At 37.1% G+C, this 25868-nt stretch overlaps 1 protein-coding gene across 1 annotated transcript in view; it reads left to right on the top strand.

The window, feature by feature from the left end:
• The window catches only part of FER (FER tyrosine kinase), a 185746-nt gene that overhangs the window by 103453 nt on the left and 56425 nt on the right, over positions 1 to 25868 (top strand). Inside the window, exons 16-17 of the mRNA XM_063453639.1 lie at positions 3078 to 3193; positions 6224 to 6318. Coding sequence (XP_063309709.1) covers positions 3078 to 3193; positions 6224 to 6318 — 211 coding nt within the window. The remainder of the gene's footprint in view (positions 1 to 3077; positions 3194 to 6223; positions 6319 to 25868) is intronic.

Here is a 25868-nt window from a genome sequence, read left to right as displayed (position 1 = left end):
AAATTAAAATTTAAAACGATGATCTATAAATGGCTTTCACATTGCAGATATTATATTAGCTGACATCAATCTCTTTGTGTTTAACAGTAGAGCAATGTATTCTTAGAAGAGCTATTTAATTACATATATTGAACAATGCTATGTATGACCTCAGAGACTTTACATCTAGATAGCAATTAAACAGAAAGCCAGTATAGCCTTCTAAACCTAATAATTCAAATAAAAAAGATTAAATAAATTCTAAAAAAATATATATAAAAAATATGTATGTATGAATTTTATAAAAAATGTATGAACTCAAAATCCAAATTTAACCCCTTTGGGGATAGGGTATTAACATCAAAAATCCACTTGCCCTCTATCTTTGCTAGCTCTTTGACATTGTTATCACCCCTCCAATTTTTAAATTTCTTGAAGATGACAGTATATGACAGTAATGAAGAATCACCGCCATGTTTCTCAGTGAAGTGTGCTGATACACTATGTTTCATATACCCCCTCTGGATATTGCCCACATGTTCCGCAACCCTGGTTTTAAATGCTCTGGTGGTCATCCCAATGTATTGCAGACCACATGGGCACCAGAGGAGGTATATGACATTAGTGGAGTTGCATGTTAAAACCTGATGGATTTTGAATATTCGATTAGTAGAGTGGGAAGTAAATTCTGTCTGTTTTTGTTTACTAAATATTGTTTTCTTACAAGCTGAGCAGGACTTGCATGGATAGAAACCCTTTTCCAGTCCAAAGAGGTTTTTTCCTTCCCCTTTGTCCCTAATGAAGCTTGTAGTTAGATGTTGCTTTAGGTTTTTAGCCCCTCTATAGATAATACGTGGCTTGTCACCAACAATTTCCTTCAGATTCGGATCTGATTTTAGGATCCGCCAATGTTTGTTGATAATATGCTTAATTTGCTTGGCATCTTCACTATAATTTAAAATAATTGGTACTTGGTCTGTACCCTTCCTCCCCTCCCTAGACATCTTTTTCTTCAGAGTCTCATTTCGGTCCATCTTTTTAATAGAATTAATACAACTATCCAATTCCTTGGCGTCATATTTCTTCTGTCATATATGACGCCAAGGAATTGGATAGTTGTATTAATTCTATTAAAAAGATGGACCGAAATGAGACTCTGAAGAAAAAGATGTCTAGGGAGGGGAGGAAGGGTACAGACCAAGTACCAATTATTTTAAATTATAGTGAAGATGCCAAGCAAATTAAGCATATTATCAACAAACATTGGCGGATCCTAAAATCAGATCCGAATCTGAAGGAAATTGTTGGTGACAAGCCACGTATTATCTATAGAGGGGCTAAAAACCTAAAGCAACATCTAACTACAAGCTTCATTAGGGACAAAGGGGAAGGAAAAAACCTCTTTGGACTGGAAAAGGGTTTCTATCCATGCAAGTCCTGCTCAGCTTGTAAGAAAACAATATTTAGTAAACAAAAACAGACAGAATTTACTTCCCACTCTACTAATCGAATATTCAAAATCCATCAGGTTTTAACATGCAACTCCACTAATGTCATATACCTCCTCTGGTGCCCATGTGGTCTGCAATACATTGGGATGACCACCAGAGCATTTAAAACCAGGGTTGCGGAACATGTGGGCAATATCCAGAGGGGGTATATGAAACATAGTGTATCAGCACACTTCACTGAGAAACATGGCGGTGATTCTTCATTACTGTCATATACTGTCATCTTCAAGAAATTTAAAAATTGGAGGGGTGATAACAATGTCAAAGAGCTAGCAAAGATAGAGGGCAAGTGGATTTTTGATGTTAATACCCTATCCCCAAAGGGGTTAAATTTGGATTTTGAGTTCATACATTTTTTATAAAATTCATACATACATATTTTTTATATATATTTTTTTAGAATTTATTTAATCTTTTTTATTTGAATTATTAGGTTTAGAAGGCTATACTGGCTTTCTGTTTAATTGCTATCTAGATGTAAAGTCTCTGAGGTCATACATAGCATTGTTCAATATATGTAATTAAATAGCTCTTCTAAGAATACATTGCTCTACTGTTAAACACAAAGAGATTGATGTCAGCTAATATAATATCTGCAATGTGAAAGCCATTTATAGATCATCGTTTTAAATTTTAATTTTTATTTTTCTCATTTTGTTATGATATCCTGCAAATATGGAGGTCAAGGTTGCTATGGGGACTCAAGTATAACAATTACGAGCAACCAAGATCTTGAACGCCGCGTTTCAGCGTGCGTTCCAGCCGGCCGAAAAACCGGAAGTGACGTCACCCGCGAAACCGGAAGTGACGCGACGCCGGTACGAAATTGAATCCAGGTGAATGGGACAGATAGGACTTATAAAAGAAGACCCAACAGAACATGAAGACAAGCACTGGAGGAAGGCTGTTAGCCGAAACGCGTCTGCTTCAATCTACTGCATATTTACATTTGTTATTTTATGTGTATTTTTGACACTCTGGGCTGCTAAAAGATAGGGGTAAGTGGAACTCCAATTTTGTTGTATATACTATTGTCTGTTTTGGGTTCCACCCCCATAGTGCCCATTAGTGCCTATACCTTTTTAAAAAATTTTATACAATAAATATATTTTGCATCCAAATTCTGGAGTCGCATCTATCTGGATCACCTGGATCGTTAGCCAGTACTGGCACCCCTGAGCCTGTTTTACAGAGCCTGGTACGGCTCTGGAGAATTTTATACCCAAGTCCAGCTCCACGCTGTTTGCAATACAGTCCAGTCCCATATTGGTCCTATATTGGTAATATTACAAATTTTTGCTGTGATCACATTGGGGAGGTGTATATACTGGTAAATGTTTCTTTTTGCCTTATGTAAATTTAGTGCATTGGGGAAGCACTAGGTTACCGGTTACACCATTTATTGTATATCTTTATTATATACAGAACTGTCTAAATTTCAGTGAAGCGCCTACGCACTATTTTCTGTTTGTTATAAATAAATGTCTGTGTCTATGATTTTGTGTGACTAATTACATACGTTTATAGGTGTAATTTATGTTGGGAGGCTGCTGAGCCAATTATTTATCATTTTGTTTGCAAACCCAGGGAAACTTTGGTGAAGTGTTTAAGGGAACATTAAAAGATAAAACACCAGTTGCTGTGAAAACGTGCAAAGAAGACCTTCCTCAGGAATTGAAAATAAAATTTTTATCAGAAGCAAGGTATGTTGACAGATACCAGGAATCTGGGAACTGTTACAGCTAACTTTTATAAGACAAAATGAAAACCATGTACAAACACTTGTCTGAATGCAACGTTGTGACTATGATGTATGAGAGTAAAACAAAATGTTCCATGGAAAAGTCATCAAATTCCTTCCCAAACCCCAAAGTGTTTTGTTTTATACAATCTGATCATCCTAGTATATATTCATTGAATGCTTTTCTTCCTGGCTGCCCCACTTCCTCTCTTCGAGCCTTCCTACACTTATCCTTGGGGACTTTAATATCCCAATCAACAACCCTAACCGCTCTAATGCCTCTCGACTTCTTTCTGAAACCTCCTCCTTCGTCTTCACACAATGGTCTGACTCCGCAACACAACGGGGAACTATTTTGATCTCATCTTCACCGATGTCTGTACTTCCTCTCATCTCTCCAATATGCCATTTCCTCTGTCTGAATACCCTGTTACCCATATCACATCACCCTCAGTACATCAGTCTCATAGAAACCTGCACTGTCTTGACCTTCAGCAATTCTCCACAAACCTCCAAACTCAACCCTTTTACCCATCTCAAACATCAACTGCCCTACTTCTGCAACCTCCCTCTACAACTCTACCCTCTCCTCTGAACTAGATATCATGACACCTCCTGTATTTAACTGTTGTAAGCGACCCCAGTTACAACCCTGGCACATTAAGCTGACCTCTTACCTCCAAAACTGCTCCAGAACAGCTGCCCCTCATTCTGTGTCTGACATTCTCCACTATAAATTTATGCTGCGCTCCTACAGTTTGGCTGTATTTCATTACCCTCATAACTCCGCTCTCCTCCGCACCCGAACGCCTCTTTCACATTGACCTCCTCTTTGCCCTGTTGCTTCTGCTCCTCCTACCAACTTGACTGCTACTAGCTTTGCAACGCACTTCACTTTCCTTCAATCAAGAAAGAGATCTCTAATCTCTCTCCTACTCCTGCCACCTCTTTCCCCAATCCTGCACCCCCCCCCTCTGTTTTATGCTCACTCACACCTGTTACACCAGCAGAGGTTTCAGCTCTGCTTTGGTCGTAGATCCCCACCACATGTTCCCTCGATCCTATTCCCTCACATCTCACTCACACCCTGTCTCCTTCTCTTGCTCTGCCCTTCACTAAAATATTTAATCTCTCCCTCTTTTCTGTCATATTTCCTTCACCATTCAACTACACAGCCATCATTTCGATTCCAAAGAACAAAATGTCACTACTACCGTTTGCCTCTAAGCTTCTCGAGATGGCTGTGTACGCTAGATTGACCGACTTCCTTAACTCCAACTCTCTGCTTGACCCGCTTCAGTCCGTATTCCATTCTCATCACTCTGTTGAAATAGCCCTGATCAAAGAATTCAACTAAATCGCTGCTAAATGCATCGGCCGCTACTTGCTCTTAATTCTTCTTGACCTTTCTTCTTATCCTCCGTAATCTCAGTCTACAAGACTGTACTCTTTCCTGGTCCTCCTCTTACAACTCCCGATGCTCTTTCAGTATTTCTTTCTTTGGCTCTTCATTTCTTCCACAACCCTTCTCTGTCAGTGTTCCCCAAGGTTCTGTCCTTGGTCACCTACTGTTGCCTATCTAGAATGCCTCTCTTGGTAAACTCATCAGCTCCCTTAACTTCCAATATCATTTCTATGCGGATGACAAATGCAAATGCATCTGTCCTCTCTTGATCTCCCGCTGTCCCTCCTGATTTGTGTCTTTAACTGCCTCTCTGCTATTTCCAACTGGATGGCTGCTCACTTTCTTAAACTTAACCTGTCTAAAACAGAGCTTCTTGTGTTTTCTCCCTCAAGTTTCTACTCCCATGTCTTCCTCCCTCCAAGTTATTGGCACTTCCTTCAGCTCTACCTCGCAGGCTCAGTGCCTAGGTGAGTCTAACTCAGACCACTCCTTTGCCCCTCAAGTGCAGTCACTCGCCAAATCATGCCGCTGCTATCTTTAAACCATAGCTCGCATCCACCCCTATGTATACCACATGCGGCCACGGTGCTGATCCATGCCGTGATCATCCCTCGCCTTGAATACTGCAGTCCGGTTCTCAGTGGTCTTTTGCGTTCCCAGCTGGCCCTGTTAATTCTATAATTAATGCAGCTGCAAGGTTCATCTTCCTGCCTGCCAGCACCTCCCATACCAACCTTCCCACTGTCAGTGCTTACACTGGTTAAATAAAGGGTGTAGTTTAAAATTCTGGTGCCTGGTTATAAATCAATCCTACCTACCTTTCGATCCTCCCTAATACACAAGTATGTCCTGTCCAGGCCCCTATGCTCTGCTGAAGATCTGTGTCTATTACCTGTTCGTACTTGCACCTCTGACACCCACCTTCCGTCTCAGTTCCTTCAAAAGATCATTAAAAACTTTTTTTAAGGAAAGTATATCAATTAAACTGTTAGTAGCTTTCCTTACCCACACGTTAGTAACCCACCTTGCTTCCTCACCTGAATTGTGTCATCCGATAAATGAACCCTTCACTGTAAACTATTGGTGACCCACTATTTCCCGTAAATGAAATACATGCTTCCCTTGAAATGCATCCTTGCCACTTTACCCCACTCCCTCTAGAATGTAAGCTAGCTTGAGCAGGGCTCTCAACCCCCTCTGTTCCTGTGCGTCCAGCTCATCTTGTCTCAAATACGTGTCTGTTAGTCCACCTATTGTACAGCTCTACAGAATTTGTTGGCGCTTTATAAATAATAATAATTTTATATCAGAAATGTAATTTTTCCTACACATATATTTCAGGTCTATTTTTTTGTTTTTACATTTCTTTTGATGTGCGCAGTGTTGTCAAGGTACACCAAATTAGTTTTTTTTCCTACAAATTCCAATAGTTTGGTATGACATTATTATGGGATTCAGAGCCATAAGTAGTGCCTTAGCCATGTATGGCACTTTACTTGCTATGTGATTGAGACCCTATAGGTTTATTTTTATGAAGAATCTTGTAAAACTGTATTTAATAAGCTATTCCTTTTTGTTATCCTACAGAATTCTGAAGCAGTATGACCATGCCAATATTGTTAAGCTTATCGGCGTGTGCACCCAAAGGCAACCAATATATATTGTCATGGAGCTGGTGCCAGGTAACTCTATACTTTTTAATCCATGCAGAATAGATTGATTTATGTGCGTTATATTTGGTTTTATGCAAGTTGTAAATCAGGAAAATGTGTTACTCCTAACTTGAAGACTCTAATGTACTTGCTGGACTGGGTTTATGCCAATGTGTAAATAAGAAAAGTGTTTTATAGTTCTATTAAAAAGGAATGTTTCAATATCATTTTTTTTTCTTTTAGTTTAAACCTAAACTTAATATAAATTGAAAGTCTAGCACATATGGCACGCATGCTGTTTTAAAAGGACACTTAGTGCTAGAGATGAGTCCTATTTTTAAACAAGTCATAGATATTGCAGTAGGAAACTATGCAAAAAAAAAAAAAGAAAATAATGATACTTGCCATTAAATTTACTGCAAACCTTCATTATGGTCTACCAGGCACTTATATAATAACCTACAGTCCAGCAGGTGTTAAGGGATATTTCTTAGACGCCTGCTATACGTCCGGATCTAATGAGTGCAACTGCTGAATAAGCTGATAGCAGACACTGCATCTGCCATCATTTATTTGTTTTATTTGTTTCTACAGTTTACACTATAGTCACCTGAACAACTACAGCTTAATGTAGTTGTTCAGGTATGATTTATAGCTCCCTGCAGGCAATCTAATGTAAATACTGTATTTTCAGAGAAAATACAGTGTTTACATTGATTGATAGGAATACCTCCAGTGGCCGTCACTCAGACGGCCACCAGAGGGACTTCCTATCATGTAGGGCCCTAAAAAGGCCCTGTACACGTCAGACGTATTAATATACGTCTGACGTATGCAGGAGAGAGAAGGCACTGTGTGCGCGCCTTCTCTCTCCAGCCTGTCAGCAGAGATGGGGGGCGGGCAAAGACCGCGAGCTGAGCTGTCAGTCAGCTCAGCTCGCGGGCGCGCACATGCGCGGTAGTGCGCTCAGGACTTCAGAGGGCGGCATTAATGCCGCCCTCTGAAGTATGTGCGCATGTGTGGCGAAGCCGCGCATGCGCACAAGGGAGCAATGACGCTTCCAAATGGACGCGTCTGATTGCTCGCGCCCGCCTATTGTGTCATTTTGACGAAATAGGGGGCGTGGCTTCACGAGGCTCCCGGCGCTGGAATCAGGTGAGTAAATTCGGCTGCCTGGAGAGTCCCTTTAATTAGTGGGACTCTGGGACTATGAGTTCTCCAAAGACACCAAATGTGCATGTGCATAGCTGCAGCTTGGTATTTTCGGAGAGCCCTATGGGAGAGTTGGGGGACTTGTACAGCGTGCACTCATACCAAACAAATACATTTAAATATAGCTGGACGATCATGCTGATCGAGCTTGCAGTTTAGGAGGAGTAGGGGTTGTGTGCTGAAAAAGAAGTTGTGTCTTCATTAGAGTGGAAGATCATAGTGTGAGTTTGATTGTGTGATGCAAGGAATGAAGCGACCGTAGAGGCAGCAATAGGATAGCACAGCACTTAAAGGTTTACTTCAAGCACCATGCCCACTTCATTGACTTGAATTGGTCCTGGTGCCTGGAGGTTAACAGTTTGCTGCCAGAGTTGTAACTCCTCCAGCAACTTATTTGGGTTTCATATGCCAGCCTGGAATGCTGGCTAATGTCAATTCTGCTCAAAATTAATTGTCTCTCAGCCAATGATTGACAACAACTCTGGCTACCAGCTTCTGCAGAAGTTGAAAGTGCATCACAAGACCACCAGGGAGTCTTGAAACTCAACGGGGCCAGGGTAATGTTTGTCCCATTACCGTGTAACTGAGCCTGGCTTCTGCTCATATCATAACCACTACTGTGGTCTTGTCATAGTTATGTTGCTTCAAGTGACTCTTTAAAATTTTATATTCCTAACTACTAGCTAGGCTTTGGAGCTTACTGGCCTCTGCAAGTCTGGAGGGGGCCACAGCATAGTCACCATAAGTGATTTCTACTTGCCAAAGCTACATTTTCACTCACCAAAACATTTTTTTTTTTTAAGCCTTGGGTTAGAATTTCAGGGAATGTATATATGTAGTAGAGGTCTCAAATGTTAACCTCTGCATACCATGTATTATTATTAATGATCGATTGCTATACAGGTTTGCATTGCTCTGTATAGTGCAAATCTGTGTCCAGCTACGTGCAGTCATTATATTTCAAAGCTAAAATGCCGTCAGGTACTTTACTAATAATAACCGTATGTGCCACGAGTTTGAATCATTTGTGTTAGTCTCACCTACTTATACGTACCAGAATTCCTACTTCTATGCAGATATGTCAGTCCATGACTGCAATAACATAAGATCAGGGATGACCACGTTATGTATACATTTTACGCCCCCTCACCCCAAGTATTTCTGTAAAGAATGAATGAATAATGAAAAAATTTAATTGTGTAAATTTACATAATTACGATTTTATTTCTTGAACGTCTATGCACAATTTTCTTTTTTCAACACTTGCTAGCTAAGCATTCCGTGTTTCTAATAAATGCTATATATATATATATATATATAATATTTTTCAAGCAAAAATGCTTGTGGATTAATATAAACACAATGAACCTTTAATACCGGTACATAGAGAGGTGTAATCTGTGATTTTGGACTTGTGTTTGTTATAAAGAAGGCAACACCAATGATCACAGCTACTGATCCCAGCATGTGATTAGACAGTCTGCTGCTTGTGTCCTTTTAATACATAGAATCCACTGAAGCTCAAAAGAGATAGATAATACGGCTGGAAGTTGCTATGGAGATAGTGTATTAAGGGATATGGAAAATTATGACAAGATGAAATCCCCCCAACATTTGTACCTGGATGTGGCGGTGCCAATTAGACAAGGACAGGTCTGTGTTACTGTATACTTGTAAATGTCAATTATACCATTGTTATTCGTGCTCAACCAGTTAATTTACTTAATTTTTCTGTATGTTGAGTTATTTAAAATGTGTTGGGTTTTATTTTTTTTATTTTTTACCAGCTTCTATTTTTATTTTACTTTTTTAAATACACATTGCCAGTTTGTGGGTGTAAATGGTATAATCATTTATAATATTATGTGAATGACTGTGTAATATTACTTAAAAAGTGTTGCGTCTTTGTAGCATCATTAGTTACGGTGTCGCACACATACCACCTATTCCTATTCCTCAACACTCGGGTATATGAAAAGATAAGCGCTTGTTGCTAATAGAGAAGTTATTACAGGGGCACTCTAAGCTGCAGTGAGCCACACCAATAAGATTTTTTTTTTTGGTTTGGTTATGCAGATGATATTCTTAAATAATTATACTAGATTAAATGAAAATGGAACAAAAAGGGCAACATGCCTGCAATATCTGCACTTTGCAAGGTATACTGACACATTGGCTGCTGTTATTCCGACAGTGCTCTCCCATCGAAATGTATGGCAGTAGCACTGAGCATGGCTTCTCGACTGTAGGCGCAGGATTTCATAGCTTGGTGCCATGAGGTATGTAATATAGAATGGGAAAGTTAATGACGTCAAGGTGTTTTAGAGACAATGTAATAAACAGATAAGATCCTATTCCCTAACATGGTTCAGTTTCCCTTAATACACACATCCTAGGTTGGTGCTAGGACTACTCTCATTTTACAGCGGCAGCGGGACATTTGTGGGAGTTATGCTCCATTTATTCAGTCTCTCCCCTGATAATGTTTGTATAGGAAATATAGAGACCCAATCGCTCTGTTTATTTGGCAACTCTCCCCATCATACATGTCACTAACCGAAATAGGCTGGATTAAAGATATATGCTGCAAATGGCAACTTCTGGATGGGATCGTAACTCCTTTGAATCTCTAGCGGACCGGGAAATGGCCTCCTGTCAGTCAAACTGCATTTTAACCCCTTAAGGACCAAACTTCTGGAATAAAAGGGAATCATGACATGTCACACATGTCATGTGTCCTTAAGGGGTTAATGAAAACTGAAATAGGAAGATCCCTTTAAAAAATGAATTTTATTTATAATTATGTGTGCCAGAGTCTCCAACACGAAGGCTTAACAGTTTTAAATATACTATTTATATCTGAGCTGTTGCCCTCTCTCTGCCTATCTGTCAGTTTAACTAAGGCACAAGATGTGTAGTGGGCAGTTTTTTTGTAATTTTAAGCCCTCTGTGCACCTATCTTTTCATCATCATACTTTCTGGTTGTTTTTATTTATTTTTTTATTTTATATCATGTAGAACAGTATAGAATAACTCCACATCTAATGTCTTCGGTAGGGGCATGTTTCACCTTTTCCCTCTTATTTGATGTTTTTTTCTTCTCTTGCTCTTGTTAAAATTCATGGATTCGGGAGACTTTGACCAGAATACTAACCGTTGCATTAGATAGTTTGTGTGGAGATTTATAAACAAGCAAATCATGGACAGTGTAGTCCCTGTTTTGTGTGTATGTGTGTGTATGTAAACAAAACAAAAATAAATGTATCAATGGTTTTCTTGGGAATATGTAATAACGAAGCCTTTATCATTCTACCTACAACTAGCTAAATATTGTGTGATCAGGCTTTACGGTGACTATATATCTATTTTTTCTTTCAAATAATCCTACCTTACGAACGCCTTTAACCCCCCCGTCTTTCTTTTTAGTCTCATGCATCCATTTCTTTTTTTTTTTTACTTGTTTAATATTTTATTCTTTTTCTTATTATATAAAACATATACAGCCTTTTATGCATTTCCATTTTCTCATATTGCATTTACGTGATAAAAAAATTCAAGTGTATACATATCAGACATACAAAACATTAACTATACAATAACAAAAATAAACAAAAAGTCCAGACTGGGGTCTAACTTGAGTCAGATTAGATTTTACTTAAGTAATTTTACATTCCTATTATAGCATCTAGCTATCTTTGTATCAAATGTAAGCAGGGTTCTATAAACTAATTTTCCTGTATGATATCTAGCCAATTTTTCAGAGTACTTGGTTCTTTAACTATCCCTATCTCCATTTTCAACTGATAGATTAATTGTGATTTTACTTCCTCCCATATTGGGATTTCTCTAGCTTTCCATTTCCTAGCAATTGATATTTTGACTGCTAACAGTGTATGGATTATCAGGACAACATATTGGTCTAGATTCTGAGACATATGTAGTTGTAACAGAAAAAACTGTGGTTTCTTATCGACCTTAATTCCTGTCCATGATTCAATATTCTTAGTTACAATATCCCAAAAACTTTTTATCTCACCACATTCCCACCATATATGTAGCATTCCTGCCTTATGTTCCCCGCAGCGCCAGCATTTATCCGATGCATCCGGGTACATTTTAGCAAGTTTATCTGGCGTTAAATACCATCTATTCATGATTTTATATTGGAGTTCCACTAAGTTCAGACAGTGTACATTCTTTATGGTCAAATTCAGTGCTTTTATCCAGTCCTCGTAACTTATGTTATTGTCTATTTCCTTCTCCCATTTTGATATCACTAGGCCAATAATTTCTTCCGGGTCAGTTTCGATTAACTTAAAACACTTTGAGACTAACTTTTTAATAATAGTATGGTCTTTTAATAATTGTTCCAGTATTAAATGTTTCGCTGAGTAATTTTTTATTAAGTGCTCATTAAGGTACCCCTTTATTCTCATATAGGTAAATATCTCTTTGGCTTGTAACTTATATTCGTCAGTTAAAGTATTAAAATCTTTTATCTTGCCATTATCTATTATGTTGTTGATTTTGTTGACTCCTGCATTGATCCAGCTCTGGATGTTTAGATCCATTATATTTTTTTGTAACTGTCTAAAATCAATGCTAGTAAGCAGTTTGTCTTGTAAGTCTAGATCTTTTCTTAATTTGTACCATATGGGGATTAAATTGTTTAGGATCAAGCCCTTATCATAATTACCTTGTCTAAGGTTTTTTCTATGGTCTGTCTTCCAAAAAAGAGGGTATATATCCTCCTTTATTTCATCATTAAGTAGGCTCTGTTCCATTTTAACCCAAATTTGTTCTTTTGCTACATCGGATTGGGTTATTATTGCATGTGCAATGTTACATACTCTCCAGGTATGATTTAATTGTGGGATTCCCAGTCCACCCGCTTTTATATTTAATTTTGAATGGTTTCTGCTTAATCTAGGACGTTTTTGACCCCAAATAAATTTGTTAATGATTGATTGTGCTAAAGATAGCCAACTTTCAGAGCAGTAAAGGGGTAGCATGCGAAAGAGATACACCCACTTTGGGTATATATAGAATTTTATAATATTTATTCTCCCCCACCATGATACTTCAATTCCCTTCCAATTATTCAGGGTTTTAGCTGTATCTTTCATTAGCCTTAAAAAATTTTGTTCCATCATATTATTTGGTTCATTAGTAATTTCTATGCCCAAAACTTCCATGGTTTTTTTTTCACAATTAAATCCGAATTTGTCAAATAACTTTTGTTTAATATTCAACGTGAGATTGAATGAGAGTGCTGTAGACTTGCTTAAATTTAATTTATATCCTGAATAGAATGAATATTCCTCTATGGAATCCATGACCTTTTCCATGGATTTCACGGGATTTCTCAGAGTAAGTACCACATCGTCTGCATACATTGTAAGCTTTAGTGATTCGTTCTCTAGTTCTATTCCTTTTATAGAGTCATCCGCTCTGATTTTGTGTGCTAATGGTTCAAGACTAATCAGATATAATAGAGGGGACAGGGGACAACCCTGTCTAGTTCCATTTGTTAACTGGAACCATTCGGAAGAAAATCCGCTTCCCACTACCCTGGCCGTTGGAGTTGTATATAAAGCCATGATAGCCCTGGTGATATTACCTTGAAATCCGAAGCCAGACAGGGCTGTCTCCAGAAACTCCCACCTTACCCTGTCAAAGGCCTTTTCGGCATCTAGTGACAGGGCAAGGAGGGGGATCTTATATCTGGTTGCCAAATCTGCCACATCTATCAATCTCCTAATATTAGAAGTTGGGGCTCTACTGGATATGAAGCCCACCTGATCTTGATGAATAATACTAGTTATTACATTAGATAACCTGTCTGCTAAAACAGAAGAGTAGATTTTAATATCGCTGTTAAGTAATGAAATAGGTCTATAATTTATTACTAATTCCAAATTTTTTCCAGGCTTTGGAATTGGAACTATGTGGGCTTTTAACAATTCGCTGGGAATATTTCCGTATGTCATAAAGTCATTAAATAGTTTGGTAAGAGGTTCTATTATATTACCCCTAAAGGTTCTATAAAAGCAGTTACTGAACCCGTCGGGACCTGGTGCTTTTTTTTGATTTTAATTTTTTAATTGCAGATTCTACTTCATTTTGTAAGACAGGTTCATTTAATACTTCCAGTTGGGCCTCTGTTATACGCGGGAGTTTGAGTTCTGTAATGAATTTGGAAATATCATCGGCATTATTTCCCCCGGGTAGATTATATAGTTCTGCGTAATATTTTTGAAATGCGTTACCGATCTTCTCTGGCGACAGGACTACTTCTTCTCCATTTATTTTTATTTTAGAAATAATTTTTTTAGTTTTTTCCTTTTTTAATCTATTTGTTAGTAGTTTATCCGCTTTATTCCCTTTATAATACCAGTTTCTTCTTAAACGTTCTAACGCAAGGTTAGATTTATTTATCAATATATTATTAATGCTCTCCTTTATTTTTTTTAATTCTTTACTTATTTCAAACGATATTTTTTTTTATTCTGTTTTTCCAATCTATCATGATCTATATAAAGTTGTGCCAAGTTTTGTAAGTTTCTTTTTTTTTCCTCTGTGCCCATTTTTATAAAGCTTCCCCTGATTGTACATTTAAACGCACACCAGAGCGTAGATAGTGAGGTCTCAGGATTATTGTTTTCTCTGAAATAATCTTCTATAGCCTTTTGTATTGTGTCTACATTTTGTTTTTTTTTTAACAAATTTTCATTCAATCTCCAGTTAGATCTAGTTTTGGGAAATTCTTCTTTGATTTCCAGAATTAAAGCATTGTGATCTGACCATGGGATATTAGTGATCAAAATTTTTTTGACCCTTCTAACAATATTTATTTCTGTCAATATGTAATCTATTCTTGAATATACCTGGTGCGGGAAGGAAAAACAAGTATAATCCCTTTCCATAGGATGCCATATGCGCCATGTATCCATAAGACCTGCCTTTTTAATTACCTCGTTAAATTTTTGGGAGGACTGTTCTAACTGTCTCTTGTTCTCATTTGTTTTTAATTTATTTCTGTCCATTTCAGGGTCTAGAATACAGTTGAAGTCTCCCATATATATTATTTTCCCTTGTTTAATTTTTTCGACTTTATTCACCAGTTTATTTAAAAACCTTATGGGAGCTTTATTGGGGGCATATAGATTTACAATTGTGTATCTCTGATTGTTTATCTCTCCAATTATTATGAGAGTCCTTCCTTCGTCATCTGAAACTTGATGAATTAACTTGAAATCTATCTTTGCGGAAATTATAATTGCTACTCCTCTTTTCTTGTTCTTGGGCATAGAGGATCTAAAAATATGTGGGAACTCTTTTGAGCTAAATCTATCCTTGTCATTTTTTAGCCAGTGTGACTCTTGTATTCCACATATATGTATTGACTCTTTCCTAATAAAGTCGGTGAGAATAACTCTTTTCTGTGGTGTATTTAACCCCCTTACATTGAGAGATGCTATTCTAAGCATACCTTACTTCTATCTGACCCCTTTCCCCTCAGTCTGGACAACCAATAAATGACATAACATACAAGACATTGCACCCCTACAATTAACACTAAAATGAATGGTTCCTTTCCCATAGGAGCCATAAATATCCCTACGTTCCTTCCCCCTGTATGTCAGGAGGGAAGAAATTTACAAATTAACCACCCTATATGGTTAGGTGATGGGATATACTAACCATTCTATCGAGTATATAGGGAAGCGTTCCGCGAGTTACCCTGAATTCAAGCGGAGATAATATTAAAAAAAAAAAAAAAAAAAAAGAAAAGAATAATTGCTTTACATTCTTTACCAGACTTCCTCTTCTCTCTTCTCTGTCTTTTCCCCTGTAATATTTATCTTTAGTGCTCATGTCCAATATTATTTTCTCATAGTGTAATACTCTCTCTCTATTTATTAATTATTTAATTTCCCTATCCTTCTCGCTTCTAATTATACTAGTAATATCTATTTTTCAGTGCTTAAGTGCTCCCCACTACTATCATTTATTTGTGTGATATTCAAATATATCTTATATTCCTTCCCTTCTTACCCTCTTTATCTTACTCCTCCTCTTCCTCTCTATTTCCTTTCTTTTTATATATTCTTTAATATTTGTGTGGATTATTTAACCATATGATTTTCTATTTCTCTAATTGTGTTTTATCTCAGTTCAATTCACCTCGTGTTAATTTCTATAGAGAAATTTATATTAACTATCCTACTTTCCTAATTTTCTTCTTCTTTGTTTCATAACGCGTCTTTGTGTAAAGTGCTTATCAATGTTACTTATCATACTCTCTCTTCAAGGGAAAACGACCGAGGGGGAAAGACCCAAGAGGGGGAAATTAAAAAAAAAAAAAAGAAAAAAAAAAAAAAAAAAAAGCCTTTATAGGGCTACTCAGAATTACCTCTTCCCGACCCCTATTCATGGGGAGGGGGAGGGGGAAGTCTAGTGTAGACCCCTACAACTATTATTTAAAGGTTTCCTGCATCCATTTTTGCAAACTCTGAACTTCTCTAAACATTTCCACTTTTTCTCCATACGTGAATCTTAATCCAACTGGGAACAACCAAATATACTTGATTCCCATTTCTCTCAATTTAACAGTGCAAGATGTAAAATTTTTTCTAGCCATTCTGGTACTTCTAGATAGGTCGTTAAATATTTTGATGGATTCATATTTAGAGTCCTGTAGGGGCTTGGATCTCATTGCCCTCATAATTTCTTGTTTAAGTCTATATGAGTTTAAGGCTGCAATGACGTCTCTTGGCTGCTGGACTGGAATATTATTTGGGTTTGGAATTCTATGTATTCTTTCCGTACAAAATTGGCTAATGTTCTGCTGGACCCCCAAAAATTTACAAAATTCTTTTAGAAATTCGTCAAGTCCTCCTGAAGTAACTTCTTCTTGGATTCCTCTTATTCTGATATTGTTTCTCCTTGCTCTATCTTCATTATCCGAAATCTTGGCTTCCATTAACGCCATTTTTTTTCCCATCTGTATAATTCTTTCTTCATTTAAACCTTGTTGTAGTTTTATATGATCCATTTTGTCTTCTATTAGATTTATTCTGCCCATTATTTTGGCTATCTCTGTTTTAAAATCCCCCATCATTAGGTGTATCTCTTTCTTTATATTTTCTAATTGCACTTGTAAGCATTCATTCAAGAGATCTTTTCCAATTAGGCCAGCGTCTTTACTCAAAGAGTCCGACATTTCATGCTCGGGGTTTGTTTGTATTGTAGATTGCGTTATGAGTTGGGCTGCTCCATTTATACTATTTCTTCTTTCTGCCTTCTCCTTGTCTTGGGGTGAGAAATAGTTTGAGAGTCTTTTTTCATTTCTTTGGTCGAGTTTTTTTTCTCTTTTGTTTCCCAGCTTAAGTTCACTTTTTTTGTTTGCCATTATTGCACTTTCTTGTATGGGGTTAATAAGAGCAGGATGGTATGTATCAAAAAGTATATATAAAACAAAAAAAAAGAAAAATTATTTTATTTAATTGTTCCGTCTTTCTTTCGCTTGATTGTATCCGGTATCCTGATTTCAGGGACTAGGGTCTCACGGCGTTCCACGGCTTTCAATTGTTCTCTGGCGTTTCGTTCTTAGCGTCTTAACATTCAACAGGCAACAGGCAAACTTTAAAGTTTTTAGAGCATTTAGAAAGATAAATAGATAATTTTATCCGATTTTATCCAATTATCCCTCAGTTCTCCAGATAGCTCCAGGCCATTTACAAAATAGTAATTTTTCCCTCTTAAATGTCTATTTTAAACGTGTACATGGGACTTAGCGACATTCCATACTATTCCATATATTCTGTGTTATTCCGTTTTTTTTTTTTTTTCCGTCTTAACTATTTTATGGATAATGATTGAATTAAGCACGCTTTTCCAAAAGAGATAACTCTCTCAGCCAAAATTCATTCATTTGGAGCCTTTGCACGCTCCTGTTAACGGAGTTTTCATTAATAATGATATGTTAATCACAGATCTCCATTGGGAACGAGTCTCACAACTGGGGTTAATTTGGAGCCTTTTCCACGCTCCTATTAGCGGACTTTTCCTTAGGTCTATATATCAGTGTATAACAACAGTATACATCGGCTGAAATTAGTTTTGGAACCTTTGCACAAACTTTGCACACTCCTATTGGTGGAGTTTTCAGTAAGTCTGTATATCTGTATATACCCAGTATTTGTCAAGTCTATGTTCAATTTGCCTGTGAAATAGTTTTCTGTTGATTATACAGACATTATTCAGCTTATTAATATGCTTTTTATATACTTGCAGTTGGAATGTCTTCTGCTTGTCTTCTGCTTGTTATGTATGCCATTTTTAGGGCTTGCTGTCGTACTGAATGGTCCGAATTACTCGTCTGTCCGTCCACCACGTGTATCTGCTCGTTCGTTCCCCTTTACTGCGTTGACATTAACTTCAGGCTTCGCTGTCCTGGATCTCTATGCAACCGGAGACTCTCCTGTGCTATCTGGACCCTGCAGCCTCGTGTACACTCATCCGTCGCCAGCTACCGCCAACTGCCGCCATGGACCCTCTGCCTCAGGTACCTCGCGGCTTCCCTGTCTTTTTCGCGGCTTTTCCCCTCACCTTCCGCGGGACGTGACCGGCGTGCGTCGTCACGTCATCGCCCCTCCCCCCTCATGCATCCATTTCAAACCAACACTCACAATGGTTAAAAAAACACCATGGATAGTCTCTGAAGCAGAGTTCAGGTATAACCACTGTACATTTTGTTCTAAACACCAGAGACAATTAATTTAAATTAGAATGCGAAGCACCATAACAACTTTTGCTCCTTGTGCTTCCTGCATATATTTGCAGTGATGCTCTGTTTAAATCATCACCTCCCTTGCTGTGTAACAACCTGAGCCTCTGTCAGATGCACACATGATTATAATGCTCTCCTGTGAATGGAGCTGTCATTTAGCTGATGGCACCAACAGAGCCGTTTAGACAGAAGTTCTATTAATCCCGTATAAAGAATGGGCTTGCTGCCAAGTGCTTAACTACATGCTTTGTTATGGGCTGACCTCACAGATGCCAAAACGCCTAAGAATTTGCAACAAATAGAGGAACTTCAAAATTAATATATTGTTTGAAATGTTTTGCATATTTTCCAATTCCTGTTCCATACAACGTATTAAGGGCTATTCACCAAAGTGAGATTTGCTGAGAATTTCAAAATGTAGAACAATGCTCTGTCAGTTCTATTTTCATTTGGCTATTTTTGCCTGAAATTTGAAATTCACATTAAAGGTAATGTTTAATTCACATTAAACACAAACTTGTATTCCTGACCCTATTGTGTTAAAACCACCATCTAGCCACCTTGGCTGCCCTATTGGCCACTGTCTTGCCTCCCTAAATATAGTAAAATCTTACTTGTATTCAAGCCTGCAGCTGCTGTCTCTGCCCCCTGAACTGCCTCTGTCCTGCCTGCTGTCTTCTGACTTCATCAGAAGTGGTGTATTGAGCCAATCACAATGCTTCCCCATAGAATTGGCTGAGACTGTCAAGGAGGCAGATCAGGGGCAGAGCCAGCACAATTCAAACACAACCCTGGCTTATCAGCATCTCCTCATAGAGATTAATTAAATCTGTGCATTTCTATGAGAAAGTTCAGTGTCTGCACGCAGTGGGAGGAGATACTGAATGTCAGTCACACTGTGCAGCTCTGCCCCAGGAAGCACCTCTAACAGCCATATGAGGAGTGCCCAGTGAAGTTATCACTAGGCTGTAATGTAAACACTGCATTTTCTTTGAAAAGACAGTATTTACAGCAAAAAGCCTGAAGTTAATGATTCTATTCACCAGAACAAATACAATTAGTAAGTCATTTAAAATCCCAGAATGGCACTGCCCCTGGCCACACTCACTCACACCCCGAAAATGAACGTATTCCTCCTTTTCCATTTGAAATTTGGGAGGTATGTTATGGTGCTTGAAGTGTTCTTTTGAAACACCCTGTAAAAGTGACACTGTGACAAGGAATGTGCAGAGAAAGAATGTTTTTACAAGATAATTCTATGATTTAGCTCGTTCTCACTTTGTTTTTTAGTTTTTCTTCCTTCCTTTTATTTTTTTTTTTTTTTTTTAAAAGCCATTCTTTAATGATCATGTTTTTGCATTTATGTTGTGATTTACCACAATAGGAAGCAACATTTCTATTATCCCTCTATCCTTCATGTAAGAGCCACCTTGGGTTTCTCTGATTTAGATCAGATTGAATGTTTCCTCCTTGCATTGTATGTGCATTCTTCCATATGTGTGAGAAGTGCTACCATTCTAGATTGAGAACCTGCCTGTTAAATTGGTTTATCTTCTCCACAACTGCGGCCTATTGTATTTTATTAAGTCATACAACAGAAGATGCTCTATGATGAAGTAACAGAAAAATAAAATCATTATTTTTTCAGAAAGTATTCTTTTCTAATTGGATGTACGAGTGTAGACGGTCAGCTTGACATCACCCTAGCTGTATTTTTGTCACTTGTACAGAAATTCTTGCCCTACAGTGGCAACACTTAATATCTAATAATGCAAACCGTATGATATCGTTTAGCTTTCATCATGTGCGAATGATCTGTATCATTGAAGACTGGAGACAGTCTGGTTTGATTATTATTATTATTATTATTATTATATTTATATAGCGCCATCAAATTCCGCAGCGCTTTACAATGGGTGGACGAACAGACATGTAGTTGTAACTAGACAAGTTAATAACCCATTATAGAGCAAATAAAATAGTAACGTTGTATTTCAACAAGTAAATCAATACAGAAAAGATCACAGTATTCTCTTTCGAAAGTCGTTTGTATTAAGTTTTTTTTTTTTTTTTTAATATTTAAAAGCAAACCTTAGGTCAGGGGTGGTGAACCTTCGACACTCCAGATGTTTTTCACTACATTTCCCATAATGCTTTGACAGCCATAATGCTGGCAAAGCATCAAGGGTGATTTAATCCAAAACATCTGGGATGAGGGGGGGGGAGGGGGGGCAAAGGTGCCCCACTGCTGCCTTGGGTAAATACAATGTAATTTTTGTTGTTCAGGAGTAATTTCATAGTAGGCATTTTTTGCAAAACGTTTTGCTTAAAAAAAAAAAAAAGTAAGTTAATAATTAAAATAAGGTAATTGGCTGCACCTGGTAAATGATTATGCAAAACAATGACAACCGAGGGGTTATGATGATGGCATAAGATTTTTTTTTTTCCCTACGTTTAAAATCGTATACATTTTCAGTTATACTAGCTGTTTTTCACAATACAGTAATGTGTTTTTTTGTTTGTTTGTTTCCTCCCCCCAATACATGACTGTAGGAAAAATTAGGAGAGCCCAGGTCACAACAGAAGTATGGTTATAGCAGATTGTTAACTATAGCGTTAGGAATTACTCTCCTCCCTTCCCTCCCTTTGATATACAATTGATAAAATATAGGGTTTTGCTAACCTTTTTCCAGCACTGAGGTTTCCTCAGTTTACCCCGATATTATCGAGGTGGCATGGCTCCTCCTAGAATAGCATAGCTTTCCTATTAGCGGCCGAGTTATGCGACTTTGTACTTCTGACTTGCATCATAAAATATGTTGGTTTTTAAATTTTGTGTATTAGACGCACCATTATTTTCATGTGATTTGCGTTTCCAGATCCAGTATATATTTATATTTATTTTCAATTCCTTACAGCATTTCTTTATGCTGATAGAAAATGAATGAAAACTGCTCCCTCTGTAGAGTTCATATGATACAGAAAATCATTTAATTCCTTGATTAAAACTTTTCCCTCGCAGAGCATGTACAGTGTTCATATTGCGTTTTATGTGGTCATTGTTTAAATAACTCTATATTTATCATTTAGCAGGATTTGTAGAATATATTTAAGCATTTATGTAGCCTTCAGCACTCATCTCAGCTGATAAACAAAATACAATGCTGTAAAAAATGATTTTCTTTATGCAAAGACTCTTTGTTTGATTTAGAAATCAAAATGTAAATTTATTAAACTATACTCTGCATTTAGCCATTGTTAATTTCAGTCCTTTGATTAGTGGTTGTCAGACTGAATTTTCATATAAAACATTATTATAAACAACTGCTAAATGCTGAAATGAAAATAACTGCAGTGAAATTCAGTCTTTTTAGACAAAAATCTCATATAATCTGATATGTATATTTATTTTTAGGTCAGAATATTAAACCTGCTTTTAATTATGCTAGGAACTATTATGTCTATAAAAAAAATAAAATAATTCTATATTAAATTAAAACCCATTGGAGACTGGAGAAGTCAATATTTGTTGCATTTTCAGTTGAATTTGGGGAAACCACTTGAAACATTTGTTAGCTATTTTAAATGCTTTTGTTTTATTTGTTCATTGTAAGCAGCTGAAAATCTGTATATTTTGACAGTAAAACTGATTTTCAGTGGGGATTTAATATTTTACTACAACTGTATACAGTCTGCCTTCCAATTTGAGTGACGTCCCAAGTCATCCTCCAGGCAGGCATGGATCCCTCTGCTTGTGCCTTCTTCCTAGACGCTAATGGACTTGTCCGCCTACATGATAAAGTAATACAGCTCTTTTCTCCCACAGGTCTTTAGAGGTATTAACGAGGACCAACATTAAAAACAGCCTTAAGAGAACACTGAATGGTGTCTTAGTTCATTTTTTTTGTCCTAAACAAGGCCACCTGAATTTTTACCTACCTTCGAATAAAAAATGATATCGATAAAAATGTCCTAAAGAGTTCTTCTCCATTCTAAATTCATATAGAACATATTTTCAATTATAAATCTTTAAATAAGGTTACTTCAATTGCCAACCAGGTGATGGATTCATTAAATGTTATTCCTTATAAAATTATTAAAACATGGGAACAGGTGCTAAAAATAGTTATTTCCGAAACGGACTGGTGTATCTCATTAACTCATATGGCAAAACATGTCCACTGTTTGAACTTGGTGGAATGCCATTTCGAACTTCTTTTTAAATGGTATTTCACCCCAGCAAGAATTGCTTAGATGTATGAGAACTATGACCCTACATGTTGGAGATGTGGAACCCATATAGGGTCCTATAATTCCACAAGAACAAATGGGTTATATTCACACTCACACTTTGAGGAGCTATATCAGCTCGGTGTTAAGAGCTTGGACGGAATAATCCCAGTCTATGGATTTCTTGAGGTTCCAGATCGTTGGTGAGTTTATAGGTGTAAGTATTCGTTATATGAAAAACAAGAGTAAAATACGTCACATGGTCTAGTACGTAAATATAAAATATTGTAGTAAGAGTAGATGATCCTACTTACATATACTAGAGCAACGACCTGCTCTAGTTTGGAGAATTTCAGGTGGAATAATCCCCACCTCGGGATATAGTGGACCCAGGTATAGCAGCAAAGCAGTATTAAATAGGAAGGAGGACAAAAAAAATGACTGGATAGTTTAAAAATTATATATACTTTAATACAATAAGTAAAAAGTGAATAATACACTATAAAACCAGTCCTGTATAAAAGTCCAAAATTCTTCCTCACTTGACGCCTTTCGCCGAAGCTTTCTCAAAAGTGAATGCTTGCTGCTTGGGGTCCTTGAGATTATATACCTTCTCTGATGATGAAAATCGATTCTGCTGTGCATATTTCCTCATTTCCTGTTTTCAGCAAGATAGCATAGACAGGAAGTTCTCCGGACGCCATCTTGGATGTGGGAAAGTTCAAAAATAGGAATCAAAGGTATACAATAACATAATAACATATTGGATCAGATAGAAACTAGAGCAGTTCTCCAAACTAGAGCAGGTCGTTGCTCTAGTATATGTAAGTAGGATCATCTACTCTTACTACAATATTTTATATTTACGTACTAGACCATGTGACGTATTTTACTCTTGTTTTTCATATAACGAATACTTACACCTATAAACTCACCAACGATCTGGAACCTCAAGAAATCCATAGACGGGGATTATTCCGTCCAAGCTCTTAACACCGAGCTGATATAGCTCCTCAAAGTGTGAGTGTGAATATAACCCATTTGTTCTTGTGGAATTATATCGTTCATACATACTGTACCATTATTTGTATCTTTGTTTCTCCTTTTTTTTAAGTTACTCCGCTGGCCAGTATTTCTACTAAACGTATGTACAATTTCTGATCTCTAGCGCTGTTCACCTTTCTATTTTATCTGTCCATTTATCACAAGGTAGAGGGAACACCTTGTTGGTGAACTGCTGCTCACCCTTGAGAAGAGAGCGCTTATTACCCTTTTGCACCATATAGGGTCCTATATACACATGTGGTGGTCCTGTCCGATGGTTCGTCCTCTATGGTCCTGGGCATTCTCTATTTTTAGTACTTTGTCTTATACATCTATAGATCAAAATCTGGCAGCTGCCCTTTTGCATTTAAATTGGAACCTCAAATCAAAGGACGTCTTAATTGCTACCCATTGTTTTGTGGCCGTTAAAATTTTAATTGCCAGAAACTGGAGATCATCTATCCCCTTCCTAAAATCTTTTCTAATTAAGCAAATTAGGTTCCAGGTATCAATGGAAAAAGGCCTAATAAACAATACAGGTCTCTCTTCCAAGAAGAAGGAAGAACTGTTCTCCGAACTATTATTAAAGCTCTCCTAAAGTTAAGATAAATTGTTCTTAGGAACGGTGTGTCTATTAGAACTGATTGACAATTAATTATTAATAGAATATAAATATATCATCCCTCGGCTACACACAAATATATCTATCCGTATATAGGTATTAGGGTAAAGGTATCTTTGAGATATTTGGTCCAATGTAACCGCTCTGGATGTTATTTGCTCATCTCTAGACAATATTTTCGTATAATATGGCCATTTATTCTCTTATTCTCTCCTGCTCTGATGGGGTGTTGGGTGTAGTTTGTTTGTTTTAACAACTTCTGATTACTTTTTTGTATTTCTGTCTAATTTCTCAAAACTTAAATATTATCACTGTTATTTGATAAATTATAATTCTGATTTATTGTTACTGGAATTTGTATAATATATGTATTGTTGAGATACTTATAATGAATTTTTTGTACATGTTTTATGGAAAAAAAAGAACAAAATTCTTAATAAATATCTATTCAAAAAAACAAAAATAGAGTCCAGGGCCCCTTTGTAACAAAAAACAAAACAAGTAAATAGACTTTACCTGCAATCCACCGCTGAGATTTCCTCTTCTCTGCAGCCCGGTCCACCGCCACTGAAGTCCTTGGTCTTGATGACCATTCTGTCTAATCAAATGCTTCTCATAGAGAAGCATTGTGGAATTAATATGCCTATTTTGGCAATCTCTGCAATGCACCAATCAAATACTTCTCAAAGAGAAGCGTTGAATACAATGTTTCTCTGAGTGTAAATGTTCAATGTCCTCATGGTGAACATTAAGAACAGTCTAACTTGGTTCTCCCTTCAGAAGCTCCATCTAGTGGCTGTCTCTTTTACAGCAGGTAGAGCTGTGCTTAGCCCTTCAATGTGAACATTATCATATCACCAGTATGGCAATGTTTTACACTGCATGGTCACTTTGTTGAGATCAAGGTCTGGGTGCTTATAGTGTCTCTTGATTTTTGAACAATGACTAGCCTTCAGTGACTTCTCCTTAAACAGGTGGTGACACGTATTTATATCTAAGCATACATAATACTGAGGAGCAAGCAGTGATAATTAAAGGGACACTCCAGGCACTATAACTTCATGTCAAGCAAGTTGTTCTGGTGGAAAGAGGTCCCTCCGCTCTGTCCTTCCTTTAAGTGGTTAATGAAGAGTTTAGCCCCAACCTGTAGAAGATGGCTCCTGGTTGCTCTGCTTAGCAATGTCCTTTGTTGGAAATGAGCACCTTCCTTTAATCTCTGTTATAAACTCTGCTCTTGACTGTAATTGAAAATAAGTGGAGGAGAAGCAGATATGTTTGTTTCTCCTTCTCCATCGCATAGTGTGTCCTAGTTGTGCACAGGACTGAACTGAACGGAGATTTTATAAAAGACATACTATTTGATTTTAAATGTTTTATTCAGAAGTGTAATTTTTAGAAAAAGTGATGGTACCCCTTTAAACGAATATAATATGGCAACACTTGATATTTAAATTATTTTCATATTGAGACACGCAAAGCAATACCCTGGATTGTGACTTTTTTTTTTTTTAATGGAGTTGTTAAATAAAGAGGGTAAGTAATAGTAATATTAAAAAAATATTGTGAAGAAGTGTTTCCCCTTTAAGAGATGCACTACAAGCTGAAATGTATTTATCATTTAGCTTCAGCTATAAATTATTATTTAGATTTTTGCTAACTCATTTCAGGTTATTCACC

This window comes from Pelobates fuscus, chromosome 5, assembly GCF_036172605.1.
Source record: "Pelobates fuscus isolate aPelFus1 chromosome 5, aPelFus1.pri, whole genome shotgun sequence".
In the NCBI taxonomy this organism is placed as follows: domain Eukaryota; kingdom Metazoa; phylum Chordata; class Amphibia; order Anura; family Pelobatidae; genus Pelobates; species Pelobates fuscus.
Note: the sequence above shows the minus strand (reverse complement) of the source record. Positions and strands in the feature narration are given on the sequence as shown.